The sequence below is a fragment of the Prosopis cineraria genome, unplaced genomic scaffold, assembly GCF_029017545.1.
Source record: "Prosopis cineraria cultivar Desert tree isolate PC_DT_omini unplaced genomic scaffold, ASM2901754v1 PC1468, whole genome shotgun sequence".
Lineage (NCBI taxonomy): Eukaryota > Viridiplantae > Streptophyta > Magnoliopsida > Fabales > Fabaceae > Prosopis > Prosopis cineraria.
This window is the reverse complement of record NW_026556793.1, coordinates 13,740-31,244: the sequence shown is the minus strand read 5'-3', so window position 1 is coordinate 31,244 and position 17,505 is coordinate 13,740. Positions and strand designations below refer to the sequence as shown.

The window sequence follows — 17,505 nt, the reverse complement described above, 5'->3', positions numbered from 1 at the left end:
ATTAAGTCCGATTAAGAGTCAGATCCCACTTCTTCCAAATTTTCAGGTATGTGTTAACTCTAGGCTTTCAATTTATATAATTTAATAATACTAAAGTGATATGCTGCGTGAAAAATTCATTGACTAAATACAAAACCTAAATTATCTTTGTAGTTATCACTAATTGGTGTATATTGATTTATATAATCAAATCAATAGCCACTTTAACAAATAATTAATTAATTATATTTTATTAACTTTGATCCAATTAATTAAAAATAGAAAATAAGTGATAGTTGTAGAGTTGTAAATTGAACTTCTGTTTATTGAATGTATTATATAGTTTCACTTATTATGATTCATATAAGATTATAAAGAGCAATCCAAATTCATTAAATAATGCAAATAGATAAATAAATATTCCAACAGTATCACAAACGACGCCTCGTACTCCACCTCCTGCTCTTTCGTAGCTCCGATCCCATGAAGTTTCTTTCTAATCGATCCTTCTTCTCGTCACTCGCTCGAGAAAGTTTTGCCCTTTGTTCATCTTTGTGATCAATTTTATTCCTGATTGAATTTTTTTAAGCACCAAACTTACAAAAAAAAAAAAAGGGACGGAGGTTGGACTTGGAGATACTCATCAGCCCGACCCTGACCCTACAAACCTTGGTCAATCTTCGGGCAAGGTGGGGTGTCGGGCTAACAGACCTAGCCCGTCCACTTTCTGGGTCATGCTTCGAGTTCATTGCCCAGTCCGACCTGGCTATGCACATCCCTAGTTCCACTAATGCAGATAGAAAATTTGCAGTCATTCTCGTGAAAAATAAAAAGATCATGGAATAGCAGATTTCAACAACATAAAAAACAATAAATCTTCTCACCTCAGCCATCGGTGAGAGAAACAAGGAGTAGAGAGGAAGAAAATAAAAAACATAAGTCAAGAAGCTTGTAAGTCAAGAACAAATAGAACAGAATATCCAGAAACCACCCCAAAAAAAAAAAAACCAGCAACAACAGCAACCCATATCGACCAACACGGAGGAGGGACATGCAATCATGGTCAGATTGGCAGCAAGAATCTCGACAATGGTGAATTCATGGAACAACAATCACTCAGTACACCAACTCGTGTTTATCCAGTATCTCGTTCCTCCATAATCCTAAACTACCGATCCAGATCGTCTCTTCAAGCTCTGTCTCCGAGTCGCCATTGATGAGCTCTCCATCTCTCGAAGTTCCCTTCCAAGCTCAAGGTCAATGTGAAGGATCGGCGTGTTCAGAAGGCGATCGATGGGTGCAGAATCGTGTTTGATGATGCAGTGGATTGACTCAATGAGTCAATCGTCGCTGGAGGGCGACGGCAGCGGCGGGAAGATCCTTTCGCCGTCGAAGATCGACAACGTTCAGAAGTGGCTGAACGCTATGATTACGTACCAGGAGACTTCTCTGTACACTCTGGAGGAGTTGAATTCCACCGTCGCAAGCGAGATTCTCGGGGATCTGAAATCCGTTATGAAGAACTCAACAGAGTTCGTGAGTAGTAAGTTTGGATATGTGACTAAAGGTTCCACGCCATGTTCGAATTTCAATATCTCATTTCTCACCTTGACTCTCCATTTAAATGAAAAGAAAAGTTGAAAAAAAAAATATAAGAAAAGAAAATAAAAAAAAGTAAAATTAAAAAAAAAATATTTTCAACGCACAGAAGAAAATAAGAAAAAAAAATGAGTAAATATTATAATAATTATAATACTCTTATATTAAAATATTATGTTTAACGTAACTAGATGTGTAAAAATATATTGAAAGTAAACATTATATAAAAATTAACATCATCAAAATAATCTAAAATCAAATTATTTGGTAGAAATTACTTTCATGTTATTATATTTTAAAACCAAATAATTTAGTAAAAATATATTATTTTTTATTTACAAAAAATTAAAAAGTGTATAATTTCTTAAAATTAAATATAGTAACTAAATAAATAAATTTCAATTCAGCTCTTGTTTGGTTGGTGAGAGTATTTTGCTTTTACTTATAGTCATGAGTTCCACAACCAGCATATGAAACAGAACATAAAAAATAAATTATATATTCATAATATCATAAAAATATGAAAGGCACATATTTATAAAAACATGCAGTTTACAAAGAAGATGGAGACATGCACAACACTAAGACAAAGTAATGCGAGGTCTTTAATTTTTAAGCTAAAGACTTTTACCATCATAAAAATTATGTGAATCAGTATTAAATTATTTTTATAATAGTTAGTATCACTTATTATAGTGTAGTAAATAAATTATTATAGCAAATATAATGTAAATCAGAACATTGAGGTCATGAGGCAAAAAAATAAAGGGTAAAAGATGATGAAGCAAATACTCATGTGTGAAGAAGCAAAAGGGCATATGTGAAATAAATATTTTCCTCTCAAAATCTTTACATTTGTGAAGAGAAAATATGGTGACTCTCACACCCAATTTTCTCCTATATTCTTCCTTCCTTTCTTCACTTTTTCTTTTTCATCCAAACAAGAAAAAAGTTATTTTTTTTATTTTCTTCTCACATTTTTTTCCTCTCATATTCTCCCCCCATCCAAACAAAACATAAGTGGAAGATAGAACTCAGAGAGACATGGGAGATAAGAATAAGCTAGGAAGTTGCAAATAGAGGAAAATGTAGAAGAAGGAGAATGAAAGATATTATAATACTCTTCATCATGTTAACTATAACTTTTTTTCATATTTAAGGAAAGGGTAATATTGTACCTGAAAGTTTTAAAAAAAGTTTAGAATACTAGTCATTTTTAGGGATAAAAAATTCAAGACATTTTTACTCTTTAAAATAAATTAAGAGACATTGTGCCTTCTTCTTCTTCTTCTTTTTCCAGTGCCTTTTAAAATGTACCAATCACGCCTCCCAAATAGTTAAAGGATAGATTTGCACATTCCTCCGCTCGCGGTAGCCGAGAGACGTGACAAATGGAGAGTTTGCATAGCACAAATGAGATGATACTCTTGGACCTAAGTCTGTCTTGTTGAATGATCCATGAGGGATCTGGATACGGTGATTTGTTTGTTTGGACAGTTTGGAAAATTTAAAAAAAAAAATAGGCATTTAATCCTTGCATGACAAAATTATAATTTATTATTTGCCCTCCCGAATTTTGGAAGGGAGGGGGCGTAAAACAGAATAAGAATTTAAGAAAATTATGAATTGTGGAATTTGAATAAAACATTCTCAAATTCTTTAGGATTGGTTTAGTGGTAACTAATTTCTAACAATAAAATAACACAAATACCTTTAGACTTACCTTATTTGATTGGAGTGTTGACCGGCAACTGTGGATCAAAGAAAGCAATTAATTTAATAAATTTTAATAATCATATTTACATATCAAACATTTGAGATTTACAAGTCAAATGTTAAAATTTACATGCGAAACACTTCCTCCAGCCCTTATTAATTACAAGTATCTCCAACATATTTTATAATATAACATGTTCTATTTAAGCATTAATTTTTTCACCTAATATCCCTAGCTAACTATCCTACTTTATTGGGATGGGAAGAAAAGTTAGGAGGAAAGAGAAGAGAGAGAAAATAAAATTGGAGAAATAATGGACCTGTTTGGTAATATGTTATGGAAATATTTTTCTATTTTTTAGAACAAAAGAACAAAAAAAAAATTATTTGGTAACATATTTTTAAAAAGTATTTTAAAGAATAAAAACTAAAATATTATTTTAAAAAACAGAAAAATAAGAAAAATATTTTTTTTGTTCTCAAAACATGTTTTACAAAATACTAGTTCTCATAACAATAAAATAAAAACAGTTTCAAATAGCTCCAATGTTATCCTTTCTTGTGTTTGGCAGGAAAAAACACGTAGAAAATAAAATAAATGAAGTTTACAATGATGCTATACCCTTATATCAAGATATATTTTGCCTTATGTTTAGTAAAATTAGCACCATAAAAATATTTCAAAATCATGTTGGACAAATATATTTTCATATTTTTCTATTTTAAAACCAAACAATCGAGTAGAAATATATTTTTCTATTTAGAAATCAAAATGGATGATTTTTCTATTCAATGATTTGTGCATGGACATGAATGTGGATTTAGGCCAGGAGGAATACTTGGTCCTAGAGGTAAACATGAGTAAATAAGCAGGCTATTCCTTTAGTGCTACAATTTTTGTGAAGTAGCAAGTAACAAGTTTGCACTAGCGTGCAATGATCTGTTGAGGGAGAATAAACCAAATCTGGTTGCATTCATTAAACCTTGATCAAGCAAAAGAAAAACTACTTGAATAATGAAACATCTAATTTACATTGAACCTATATGATTTGTGGGTGGTATTGGGATATATTGGTAGGAGGATAATTTGAGGAGTAAACTTAATTGAGAACGGATTAGTTCCTCAACATACAGTTAAGAGTAGGATTTTGGATGGGTGAAGTGTAATGCCTTACAAGGTGAGAAGGAAACAATGTGGGATAATTAAGCTGTCATCGAGTACTATGAATAGATATAAATGATGGATGCTTTCAATTATATTGCATCTCCTTTATAGTAGAGCAAAGGTATTAAACCTAACTTGCATACATGCAATCCTTTTAAAGATTAGATCCATTTTTGCGGGTTAGTGTAAATAGAAGCAGAAAGAACCATGTACATATGGAGAAGTAAAAGCAGTAGGAAAAATAGTAGGTATAACTAAGAATTTAAGTGGGCCGGTTCGAATAAGCCCAACCCTAACAGGCCTAAATCTAAATAGGCCCGATTCTCAGAAAAGCTCGAATAGTTAAGCCCAACTAGAATTCCTTCGAGCTTTAGGATGCCCAAATATTCAAATTTTATTTTAAAAATCATTTTTAATTAATTTTTTAACTTTAAAATTAATTATTTTATTTTATAAAAAATATAAACGATATATTTTTGATAGTTAAATGATATATAGGACTCAAATATATGATATCTTAGCATAAAATGACTCAAAACTTAAAAAGTTAATTAATATTTATTATATTTTATATATTTTTTAAAAATAAATTTTTTTTATTTGGGTATTCAGGCCAAGTCTGAACCCAATTGGGCTTGGCCCGAATTTCTTCAACCCTATTTGGATAGCCCGAATAGGCTTTAAACATAAAAAAACCTTAACTTTTTAAAGCTAGACCCTAAATTTTTTCAAGCAGGCTCAATTTAGCCCGTTAAGCTCATTCCGAATTACCGACTTTATTAGTAGGCATATACGAGACTGCTTGACTAGGGTGTATGTAATGACAAGTGGTAGCAAGATTTTTTTCTTGACATGATTGATCAAAGTTCGAATATATTCTAATCATCAGTCATCACCCCTTGTTATTTTGCTTTTCGACCAAATCATATTTTGAGGCAATGTGGATGCAGCATACGCAATTTCAAGGACCATGTGGTGTTGCAAGCATGAAGCAGCTGCTTACAAAGTAGAAGAGGGTTACGTTGTGATTGATCAATAAGAAGAAAGGAAGGATACTACTTCCAAGAGGTATCTAGATAAGTTTGAGTAGTGGAGAGTATTCATATTTATAAGAATCGAATCAATAGAAATTCTTGGATACTCCAAGAAAGGTATGGATTCTCTCCTCTTCTTTCCCATCTTTTTTCATTCTTTTTCCTTGTTAGTCATTAGATTAAGATTTGAACTATTCAGATTTGATCTCTTAAAAATTGTCAATTATTAAATAATAAAAATGTAAATGATAAAATTCAAATGACTAAAATTTAAGAAAAACATTAAAAACACAATAAAAGTAAAGTAGTAAAATGAAATATTTTGAAAGAGATCAAATTTGGATTATCCAAAATTTTAATCTAATGGTTAGAAATTGAGAAAAGGAGGGGAAGAGAATGGGAAGGAAGAGAAGAGAATCCTCTCCCCTCCAACAATACCATGTAATTTTAGTACTTGAGATTTTAGATTATGCATAAGCTTCTACGTACAATAGATGTTGATTTTCGCTATCCTCCCTCTTCCCTCTTGAGGGGTGGGGGATCCCTCAAAGTAGGTAAACGATTTCTTATTTCAAAGGTACATAAAAGATTTGAATGAATTTCTGGCTTCTCATTTCAATTTAATAGGATTGTGACTTCTAGAATTTTAGTTCGAACCTCTCCCATTAACTCCGGCCTTCACTCTTTTTCTTTAAATGTGAATGTGAAATTAATAGCAATAAATTACATATAAAAGATAATCGTGCTGAAACACAATGCAAACGTAACTAATCATTATGATTTATGAGACACTCCCTCTAGTCATTACTATAAGAACTTGTTTGAGAGAGTAAACAAACCTCCTATAATAATGTCTAAGAGAGTACTTATGTGTTGGGAATATGATACCGTAATATTTATGTCAATAAATAAAATTCTAAAACTATAATTATACAATAAAGAGAAAAATGCTAGACACGTTCATCTTCAATATGTACGGTGGCCTCTTTCAACTTGAAACGCTTTTGAAATTTGATGACTACATATTCATCTATTGCACTTGCCTTGCTATTTGCATGAATGACTTACTTTTCTACACTCTCTTATTCAGGTCAGATCAGTTTCAATGGCCGACTTTGGAGTCAGTTTGGGGGCGAATGTTGCAGCAAGTGCGGTGACAGCAATAGGACGAGAAGCTCTTTATTGTTATGAATTCAATGAGATTGTTACAGACATGGATGTTGGACAACAGAAATTAGAGTCAACCAGAGCTGGCATGGAAGCCCAATTTAGTAAAGACAGAGTCAACACTAAAGAGCCTTCGGATTACCTTAAGGAGCAGGTGAAGGACGCAAAAGTTCTCATAGCCGAATCGGAGAAGCTGAAAGGGGAAGCAGAAGCAAGCCAGGACTGTTGCAATGGGGCTTGCCCTAACTGGATAGGTCGATACACTGTAGCCAAGAAAGCAAAGAAGAACAAGGAAGCATTGAAGACGCTCCATGACAAATTTGGGGCCAAAGCTATTATCACGTCGTCTATCACTTCGACCCATGGGCCCATCAGAAGAATTTATTCCTTTCAAATGCACAGAAGAGGCTGGCAAAGAAATCTTAAAGGCAGTGAGAAATGATAAGAAGATAAGAATAGGGCTTTGGGGAATGGGGGGTTGTGGTAAGTCGTCCTTGTTAAAAAAACTGCAGAAGGAAGTTGAAGACTCCACACCTTACAAGACGGCATTTGCTACTGTGTCCAATCCTCCAAATTATCTAGCTATTCAAGACAGCGTTGTAAGCCGGATGGGCCTGGAATTTGGGCCGACAGAGCGAAATGTACAAGATAGAGCTGCAAGACTGCGTATGGCATTTGATGCAATGGATGATGAAAGTAAGTATCTTATAATCCTGGATGAAGTGTGGGATGTGCTTCACTTAGAAGCCATAGGAGTTCCTGTCGGTGAGAAATGCAAGGTTCTTCTGGGTTCTCGGAATAGACGTATATTTGACATGATGAAATTTGATAAAGATGCAGTGATTCCGCTGCCACTTTTAACGAACGAGGATGCCTGGAAACTGTTTCAAATGCATGCTGGTAAAGTAGAAGATTCATTCCTACAAGTGGCTCAAGAGATCACTCATGAATGTGACAGATTACCTGTTGCAATTAAAGCTGTGGCTAGTACTTTGAGGACTAAAGAACTTCATGAGTGGAAAGAAGCATTCGCGACATTGAAAGATCGTAGGCGGCCACTAGATATTGAAAAAGGACCGGATAATCCTTATACATGTCTAAAATGTAGTATTGATGAGTTGGAAGGTGCAGAAGAGGTATCACTTTATTCATTATGTACTCTGTTCCCTAACAATTCAGAGATTGCCATTGAAGATCTCATCAGATTTGCATTTGGGTTAGGCATATTTCTGGATGTCAAGTCATATGAAAGAGCAAGGTCGAAAGTGCCAACAGTCATTGATAAATTCAAAAGACACAGTTTGCTGCTACATGATGAAGGGCAGTGTGTTAAAATGCATTACATGTTGCGTGCCTTAGCCTTATGGGAAGCGAAGAACAAAGTTCAAGTGATTATGGGTCCCAGACAAAGTCTAGAGGATCTAACAAAGGAATATTATATGAAAGATACAACCAGATTATATGGCCGTAATATATATGTAATGCCAGATCAGTTGAATTGTCCTGAACTTGAGATACTACTAGTGTCCAATGATAATGGATGCTCAACAGAATTCCTAGATGCTTGTTTCAAAGGGATGGTAAAGCTCAAAGTGCTCGCCATCAAAAATACATCCATTGGGATGAACCCAGTTCTACTGCTACCTGGATCAATTGACAGACTAAAAATGCTTCGAACTCTTTGTTTGAGAGGATGGACATTAATTGATATCTCTGTTCACCAAAAATTAGAGATGCTTCACACTGTTGAGCTATCATATTGTGAAATAAAAGGGCTTCCTGAAGAATTAGCAAATCTAGAGGCATTAAGATTATTGGAAGTGTCACATTGCAAAATAGGAGGGAATCCTTATAAGGTGCTTACCAGATGTTCCCAACTGGAGGAGCTGTATTTCGTTGAAAATGATCTTCCAGATATGGTGCAGGCAGATCAAAATGTTGCTGAATTTTTTCACCGAATTGGCTCCTTTAAGGTCCTCCAAAGGTATCATTTAGAAATTGGAGGCTCCATAAATACTTCCAAGGATGATTATTCGTTGTCTAAACTCATATCCGTAAATAATTTTGATGCCTCTATCCCAAATGCAGTAGTCAAGGCATTGCCCCAGACACTTGAGGTTCTTTGCTTTGAAAAATTTCGGGGGAATTGTACAAGCATCGTTCCTGACATATTCCCAACACGGGGTGAATGTTTGGATGAGTTAAAAGAATTTGTACTTCGTGATTCTGATTGCATAAAATGGCTGATTGACACCACAAATGATCAATCATATCAAGCTAGAATCATCTTCTCCAAGTTGCAGGTGTTGAAAGTGGAAGCCATGAAATGCTTGGAAGCCTTATGCCATGGTCCACCTCCTTCTGGCCTTTTTGAGAAATTACAGAAGATGTTTATAACAAATTGTAGCCAATTGGCATCTCTCTTCACAGCTACCTGTGCTCAAAAAATGGTGATGTTAGAAGAGCTGGAAGTGATAGGTTGTGGTGACCTGAGGAATATGGTTACAGTCGAAAAAGATGAAGATATTTCAGTAGGGTCAGTGCTCCCAAAGTTGAACCAAGTCAGGGTAAAAAGTTGTGAAAATCTTGAATGCATAATGCCGATCTCTCTTGCTAGTGGCCTTCTGCGACTGGAGAGTCTCGAAATAGAAGATGCTGCTAAGTTGCAATATGTATTTGGCGAAGACAATCATGAAAAAGATCAAAATCAGAACCAGATGATCATTGAGCTACCAATTATGAAGAAACTCAAGCTCATTAACTTGCGAAACATCATCGGCATTTGCCCACAAAATTATCGTGTGAAGTGGCAATTGGATGAACGGTTTGTGGAGGCATGTCCAACGTTGAGGGATGCATCTTCTTTAGATTCAGAAATAAGACAAGAAGATGATGAGGAGGCTATGAAGCAGGTAGTGGTAAGACTAGTTTTTTATTTATGTGTGTATGTGTGTGTGTAGCCTGTAATTCTTTGGTTTGCAATAGATGGCCTGATTTTCAGATGGGTATAGTTCTCTTATCAGGCCAAAAACATTATAAAATGCCCTAAGCAATCAGTTTATTCTAGCTACGGACCAAATACCTAAATTGCCAATGAGAAAGCAAAGACCTTAAGTGATTTATTTTCCAAGACTCGCTACTTGTTAAAAAGTAGAGTAATTTGTAAGTTGCAATAAACATTCTTCATTTTATGATGGATTATTGAAGATTTTTTACTTAAAAATTTTACAAGTTTCAGTAATATGTATAACCCAATGACCTGATTTTTTCTTTTTAGTGGCAGTAAACGTATGCAAAGTTGGATTAACTATGTCATGGATAAGCTAAACTGTATTTAAGCTTTAAATTTAAGGTTAAGTGATTTTGGGGGAAAGGAATGTGAAACAGATTTAGATCTTTTCCCTCTATCTTTCCTCCCCGATCTCCCTCTTACATATATATTTTGAATTTCCTGGAATTAGGAACTTGGAAAATGTTTGTGTGCATCACTGTCTCTTCCATTTCAAATATACTTTTAAGAGAATTTCAGATTTAAAATACTGCATATAAAATTCATGCGTTTAAAATTTTTTGTTTGGGAATTATAGAAAATTGAAACCAATAACATCAAGTTACTATACTAGATTAGGTATTTGAATTTTGATGTTTTCATTTCAATTTTATTATTGACTTGAATCTTAGTTTGATCTCTGTCACATTCCAAATTGCATTATTTCTTTCTTTTAATAGGAAAGTGCAAATAACATTTACATCTAAGGGAGAATTTCATCTAAGCCTCTCAAAATTTTATTCCAAATTGAGCACTTTAAGATTCTGAAATTCCACTGCAAACTGAAAGGCTCAATCTGGAAATATTTTTGTTAATTACTTAAATGCCCCTTCTTCTTTTTCCTGATTGTTAACCTCGTTGACAGGGATCAAGTGAATTTATTGTTGTCACGCATGGCTTGTTATTGATTAACGCACAGGCACTTGTTAATAAAAATTTTCTTTTTGGTAGGATGGTTTTTTTTTTTTTTTTTTGGTTTTTTCCAGAGGAGGTGTTTACCCAATTGACAAAAAATACAGGTTGAGCCCTTGGGCTTGCAGTAGAATTTCATAATCTTAGGGACCTAATTTAGAGTAATAAAGTTGCTTGAGGGGCCTCAAATGAAATTCTCCTTACATGTCCTACAAAAATACAAACACAACAAATTAACAAGTCTTTTGTTCATCAAAAAGAAAAAAGAAAAGAAAAGAAAATTAAAAAGTTTCCATTATGATTTATAATATACTAATGGAAAGTATACAATCTAGTAATTATGCCAATAAAACATATTCTAAAACAATAACTATAAAATAAGGGCAAACAATTTAGACGCACGCATCTTCGATATATGTTATCCGATCATTCAACTTCAAATGAATTTTGGTAACTATAGATTCGTCTATGGTGTACTTACCTTGCTATTGCATGAATGACACATTTCTGTTCATTTCTATTCAGGTTAGATCACTTTCAATGGCCGATGCGGAATTGGGAGTCAGTTTTGGGGCAGGGGTTCTAGTAAATTGAGTGTCGGCGATGAGACGGGAGGTTCGTTATTGTTATCAGTTCAATGAGCTTGTTGAAGAGCTGGGTGATGAACAAAACAACTTAATGTCAACCACAAATGACATGCTAGCCCAATTAAGAAGAGAGAGAGCCAACTGTAAAGAGCCGTCATATGTCCTTCAGCGTCAATTGCTTAAAGCAGAGTATCTGATAGGAAAAGCGGAGACGCTTAAACATAAAGCAGAAGCAAGCCAGAGCTGTTGCTATGGGGCTTGCCCAAACTGGATACGTCGATATATTGTGGGCAAGAAAGCAGAGAAGGAAACGGTAGCAATGAAGTATCTTAATGCAAGTTTGAGACGAGAACTGTTGCCATTACTTCAACCCATGGGCCCAGCAGAAGATTTCATTCTATTCAAGAGCACAGAAGAAGCACGCAACAACATCTTAAAGGCACTGAGAGATGATGAGAAGATAAAAATTGGGCTTTGTGGACCGGGGGGTTGTGGTAAGTCAACCCTGTTAAAAGAAGTGCACAAGGAAGTGAACGACTCTAAACTTTACCAGACAGCATTTGTTGTTGTGTCCCACCCTCCTAATTATCATGCTATTCAAGAAAGCATTGCAAGCTGGATGGGCCTGGAATTTGGGCCTATAGCGCAAAATGTACGATCTAGAGCTGCAAGATTGTGCATGGAATTTGGAATGGTTGATAAAAAATTTCTTATAATTCTGGATGATGTGTGGCAAGAGCTTGACTTTGAAGCCATCGGAATTCCTATTGGTGAGAATTGCAAGGTTCTTCTAAGTACTCGACGGCAACAGATATGTGACATCATGGAATTTCGCGAAATGATTTATTTGTCACTTTTAACGGAAGAGGAATCCTGGCAATTTTTCCAACGTCATGCTGGAGAAATAAAAGACACATTCCAACAAGCAGCTTGCGAGCTCACTCGTGAATGTGGTGGATTACCTATTGCAATTAAAGCTACGGCCAGTACTTTGAGGGGCCAAGAACATTTTGCATGGAAAGACGCACTGGCAACATTGAAAGAACGTGGATGGCCGCTAAATATTGAAGAAGGACTGGATGATGCTTTCACATCTTTGAAATTCAGTTTAGATTCGTTGAAGCATGATGCAGAGGAGCTATCACTCTATTTATTATGTGCTCTATTCCCCAAGGATTTAGAAATCGCTATTGAAGTTCTAATCAGATTTGCATTTGGGTTGGGCATATTTCAAGGTATTGACTCATATCAAGGAGCTAGGTCCAAAGTGCATGCAGCCATTGATAAGTTCAGTAAGTACTGTTTGTTATTGCAAGAAAGACAGTATGTCAAATTACACGAACTGTTACATGATTTGGCCTTATGGGAATCAAAGGAAAAAACTCAAGTGATTATGGGACCTAGACAGATTGTAACCTTGACAGAGGCAATATATATGAAAGATACAAACAGATTATATTGCCATGATATAAGAGAAATTCCAGATCAGTTGATTTGCCCGGAACTTGAGATACTAGTTGTGTCCAATAATGGTGGATACTCATCAAAATTCCCATATATGTTTTTCAAGGAGATGGTAAAACTGAAAGTGCTAGCCATAAAAAATACATCTATTGGGATGAACCCGGTTCTACTGCTACCTGAATCAATTGATAGACTAAAAATGCTTCGAACTCTTTGAGAGGATGGACATTAACTGATATCTCTGTTTTTCAAAAAATGGAGATGCTTCACACTGTTGAGCTATTATATTGTGAAATGAAAGAGCTGCCTGAAGAATTAGCAAATCTAAAGGCGTTAAGATTATTGGAAGTGTCACATTGCAAAATAGGAGGGAATCCTTATAAGGTGCTTACCAGATGTTCCCAACTGGAGGAGCTGTATTTTGTTGAAGATCATCTTCCAGATATGGTGCAGGTACATCAGAATGTTGCTGAAATTTGTCATCGAATTAGCTCCTTTAATGTACTCCAAAGGTATCATTTAGAAATTGGAGGCTCCGTAAATACTTCCAAGGATGATTATTCGTTGTCTAAACTCATTTCCATAAATAATTTTGATGCCTCTATCCCAAACGCAGTAGTCAAGGCATTGCCCCAGACACTGGAGGTTCTTTTCTTTGAAAAAATTCGGGGGAATTGTACAAGCATCGTTCCTGACATATTTCCAATACAGGGTGAATCTTTGGATGAGTTAAAAGAATTTGTACTTCGTGATTCTGATTGCATAAAATGGCTGATCGACACCACAAATGATCAATCATATCAAGCTAGAATCATCTTCTTGAAGTTGCAGGTGTTGAAAGTGGAATCCATGAAATGCTTGGAAGCCTTTTGCCATGGTCCACCTCCTTCTGGCCTTTTTGAGAAGTTACAGAAGATGTTTATAACAAACTGTAGCCAATTGGCATCTCTCTTCACAGCTACCTGTGCCCAAAAAATGGTGATGTTAGAAGAGCTAGAAGTGATAGGTTGTGGTGAACTGAGGCATATGGTTACAGTTGACAATGATGATGATATTTCAGCAAGGCCTGTGCTCCCAAAGTTGAACCAAGTCAGGGTAAAAAGTTGTGAAAATCTAAAATGCATAATGCCGATCTCTCTTGCCAGTGGCCTTCTGCAACTAGAGAGTCTTGAAATAGAAGATGATGCTGAGTTGCAATATGTATTTGGTGAAGATAATCATGAAAAAGATCAAAATCAGAACCAGATCATCATTCACCTTCCAGCTATGAAAAAACTCAAGCTCGTTAACTTGCGAAACGTCATCAGCATTTGCCCACAAAATTATCATGTGACGTGGCAATTGGATGAACGGTTTATGGTGGTATGTCCAAAGTTGAGGGATTTCTCTTGTTTAGATTCTGAAATAAGACAAGAAGATGGTGAGGAGGCTACGAAGCAGGTAATACTAGTGCGCATTGGCACACACTATTATTTACAACTTAGCCTAACAATTGCGACAATCACTTGCTAGCTTGACAGGAAGTTCGTTTTTTAAGTCCAAAGGCTTGCTGGTGTCGTAGAAGAAGATGCATCAAAAGTCTTGATGCAAGAATTTGATTTAGTAGTTGACACTCAAGAAGGCCTTTAAGAGCAAAATTTATATTACTTTCTTTTACATTTGTGAATTACTCTCAGTAAATTACACTATATTTTAGGTATATAAAATTAAGTTGATCACTGAAGTTAAACTTAGAAACTAAAATGCATCAATTATCAATTAATGTGCAGAATAACACAGAAACATCAAAGGGAAGTCTTCATAAAAATCCTGCGTCAGAAGAATCAACAGTAGGAACTTCATCACAGGTAGGCTCACTGCACTCTTCTTCATGGGATAACATGATACAGAGGATAAACTAAAAGGCTAAAATTGTTGATCATATATACAGGAGTTGATTGTGAAACAACCACAGGTTAAACTTGAACCGCCACAGATTGTGATGGACTCGCAACAAGCTCTTGAAGATTACAAAGGTATCATTTGAGTTAATCAAAAGAACTAATGTACATATCCAAGTTGCACAAACTGTTAGCAACTTTAAAATTTCAATTGAAATGTTTCCAAGCTTCAAATAAATTGCAACTTGCTGCGATGACTTCCCAAACTTTCTCCTATTTTAAATATTTAAATTGAAATTGGTATCATTGTTATTTGTAGTGTCTCTTCCTCTGTCTATGGATCCAACAGTGCTTTCACCAGGTAGTAGCATCACTACCACTCTCCTGACTGCAGAAGCACTGAGGACTTCGTCTTCAACAAATCAGCACCCTCCAGCAGAGGAGTTGATTGATTTTCATGGTCTGTTTAAGATTAAGGCAAGGCGTGCTTGCTTGCTCGAAGAGGCATTTGTCAAATATCCACATTTATGGCAATGGAAACGCAAACAAAGGACTCCTAGGATTTGCAAGGTGGGATATAAATCCTTGGCTGACATGTTGGCATTCTTAAACTCAGAGACACCAAAGACAATGGATAATTCAAAGATGAATGAATTTGAAGATCTATACTATGAACTGGAACATTTTGGCTTTGACAAGATGTGGCTGGCATCTGTTCGACAAAGAGTGACGGATATGCAAGCCAGTCATAATAACAAGTTGGCCTGGCTGGATCAGTTGGAGTCTCAAATAAGCACTAGAGTTGGTAAACGGGCGGGCCTAGCCTATATGGGCTCGGCCCTTATAGGCTTAGGCCCTAAAGCTCGGTTACCCCAATTTGATCCTAAAATTGAAGCCCGACCCTTATTCATAGGGCTCAAGGCCGGGCCCGTAAGTCCGGATAAGAATAAAATAAAATAAAATAAAATTCAACATTTAAATTTATTTAGAATATTTTAAAATTTAACATATATCAAACCAAGTCTCACATAATCTAAAAAATGAACAAAAAATTTAAAAGTCCAAATAAGATGAAGGCAAACATCATCATCAATCCTAATTAAGATCTCCCTCATTATCATCCATAAATAAAATATTAAAACCCTCAGATGTAGATCCATTTGTGAAAGATGGAGGCGGAGGCTCAATATTAATTATTTCTGTAGCTTCTTCATCATCACCTACAATAATTATTAATTAAATTGTTTTATTATCAAATATATATCTATACATATATCACAAGATAAAATATAAAAATTACTATAAAATGGTACAAAACAATTCAACCAATTGCTGGTACAAAATACAAATCAATGTTTGCACATTATCTGGAAAGAGGTGAAAACAATACTTTGTGAATAGTAAAACGGGTTTCGTGGGCCGCCCGGGCCTAAGCCCGTTTTTTTAGGGCTTAAAAGGGCCGGGCTTCGAAGCCCGATTACCCTAAAAAATGTCAAATTTTTAAACCCGAACCCTTATTAAAACGGGCTTAAACGGGTGGCTTGTCAAGCTCGGCCCTTATTCCCAACTCTAATAAGCACCTTGGAAGAACGACTCAGTGATGCAAGAGCAAGCTTGGCTAGTGTGAAGGATGATCTCTCAAAACCTGGTGATGTATTTGGCTTTTAAGTATGCTTAGTGATGAGACATGAAACTCTTGAGATCACTCTATTTGTCTGAACTTTGATTTGGTTTGTGGTTTATCATACTTTATTTTCTAAGAACACCCCCTGCAATTGTACTTCCAAACAACATGTCCAAAATTGCCATGTTGACTAGATCTTATCTTTCTTTATCTTGGATTTCAAATATCTGTAATAATAGTCATTGTTCTTGTATCCCCACGTATTCAACATGCTCTGAGTAATATATATGTTATTTGGGCAAATCCTCTAGTTCTTATGGCTCACATGCCTGAATCACTTCCACTCTGAACCTAACTTCTTGACTACTAACAGGTGAAAGCGGAAAGACAAACAAAAGCAAAAATCAAAACTTGTGTAACTCCTATTACAGTAGATTACTATAAATGGTTGGAATGGAGAAAGAAAATAATATTTAAATCAAAATAAACTTCAATAGAGTATAATTATATTTTTATTTCGTTCTATATTATCCAACTAAAATCTTCAAAGATACTTAGGCCTCGGTCTTCGCTGAGATTGCTAATGGGTAATAACAAAGAAATTTAAAAAAAAAAAATACTAATGGAAAATGATAGCATATACAAGTTTAAAATGTTTTTGTAAATTTTCACATATTGCTCTTGAGGAAGGAAATTATTATGTACATTTTCTTTTAATAATTACTTTCTATCTTTTACCAAGATTTGGTAACAAGCTTAACATTACAATGAAATTTGAACCTATCCTTGCAAATAAAGGTGAAAATAGGTTAAGTAAAGTTTTGGCCAAATAAACTAAAAGTTTAAAACCTGACCTAAAACTTATATAAGACTTTTGACGACTCAACCCTAAGCCTACCAATACCTAACTCGCAAGCCTATTTTTTAAAAAAATTTATCATTAACCTTTTAAATAGTCTTACACACTAAGCTCTAAAGGCTTTTATATAGGCTTTAAGGCCATCAAAGCCAACACTTACATAAATAATATTATATATATATATATATATATGTATATTAAATAATAAATATACTTTAATTATTGAATGATTATAATATAATTAATACACATATTTAAAGAGACTAGCCTATTAAGCTCGTAGGGCAGGTCTTGTGACAATAACCCTAACCTATTTTTTTATAGTACAAAAGTTTGGATGAATTGGGTTACAAAGTTACTTACGAATCGCTCATTAATAAAAATCTTCACATTAACAGTAAGATTCAAATCCACAACTTTATAGTTGTTGGCCAATCCCTTTGCTAACTAAAGCAACTATTCTTGGCTTG

The 17,505-nt window shown here is 34.9% G+C and overlaps 2 protein-coding genes across 2 annotated transcripts; both read left to right on the top strand.

Moving 5' to 3' along the window:
• Positions 1–17: 17 nt before the first annotated feature.
• On the top strand, positions 18–15,526 carry LOC129300185 (probable disease resistance protein At4g27220). Its single transcript, XM_054938723.1, has 5 exons — positions 18–46; positions 6,584–9,572; positions 14,442–14,519; positions 14,603–14,687; positions 14,872–15,526. The coding sequence occupies exons 2-5, from the start codon at positions 6,972–6,974 to the stop codon at positions 15,510–15,512; spliced, it is 3,405 nt and encodes a 1,134-aa protein (XP_054794698.1). The 5' UTR covers positions 18–46; positions 6,584–6,971; the 3' UTR covers positions 15,513–15,526.
• LOC129300186 (probable disease resistance protein At4g27220) lies at positions 11,028–12,896 on the top strand. The gene is made up of 2 exons (XM_054938724.1): positions 11,028–11,071; positions 11,147–12,896. The coding sequence occupies exon 2, from the start codon at positions 11,225–11,227 to the stop codon at positions 12,887–12,889; it is 1,665 nt and encodes a 554-aa protein (XP_054794699.1). The 5' UTR covers positions 11,028–11,071; positions 11,147–11,224; the 3' UTR covers positions 12,890–12,896.
• Positions 15,527–17,505: the final 1,979 nt, after the last annotated feature.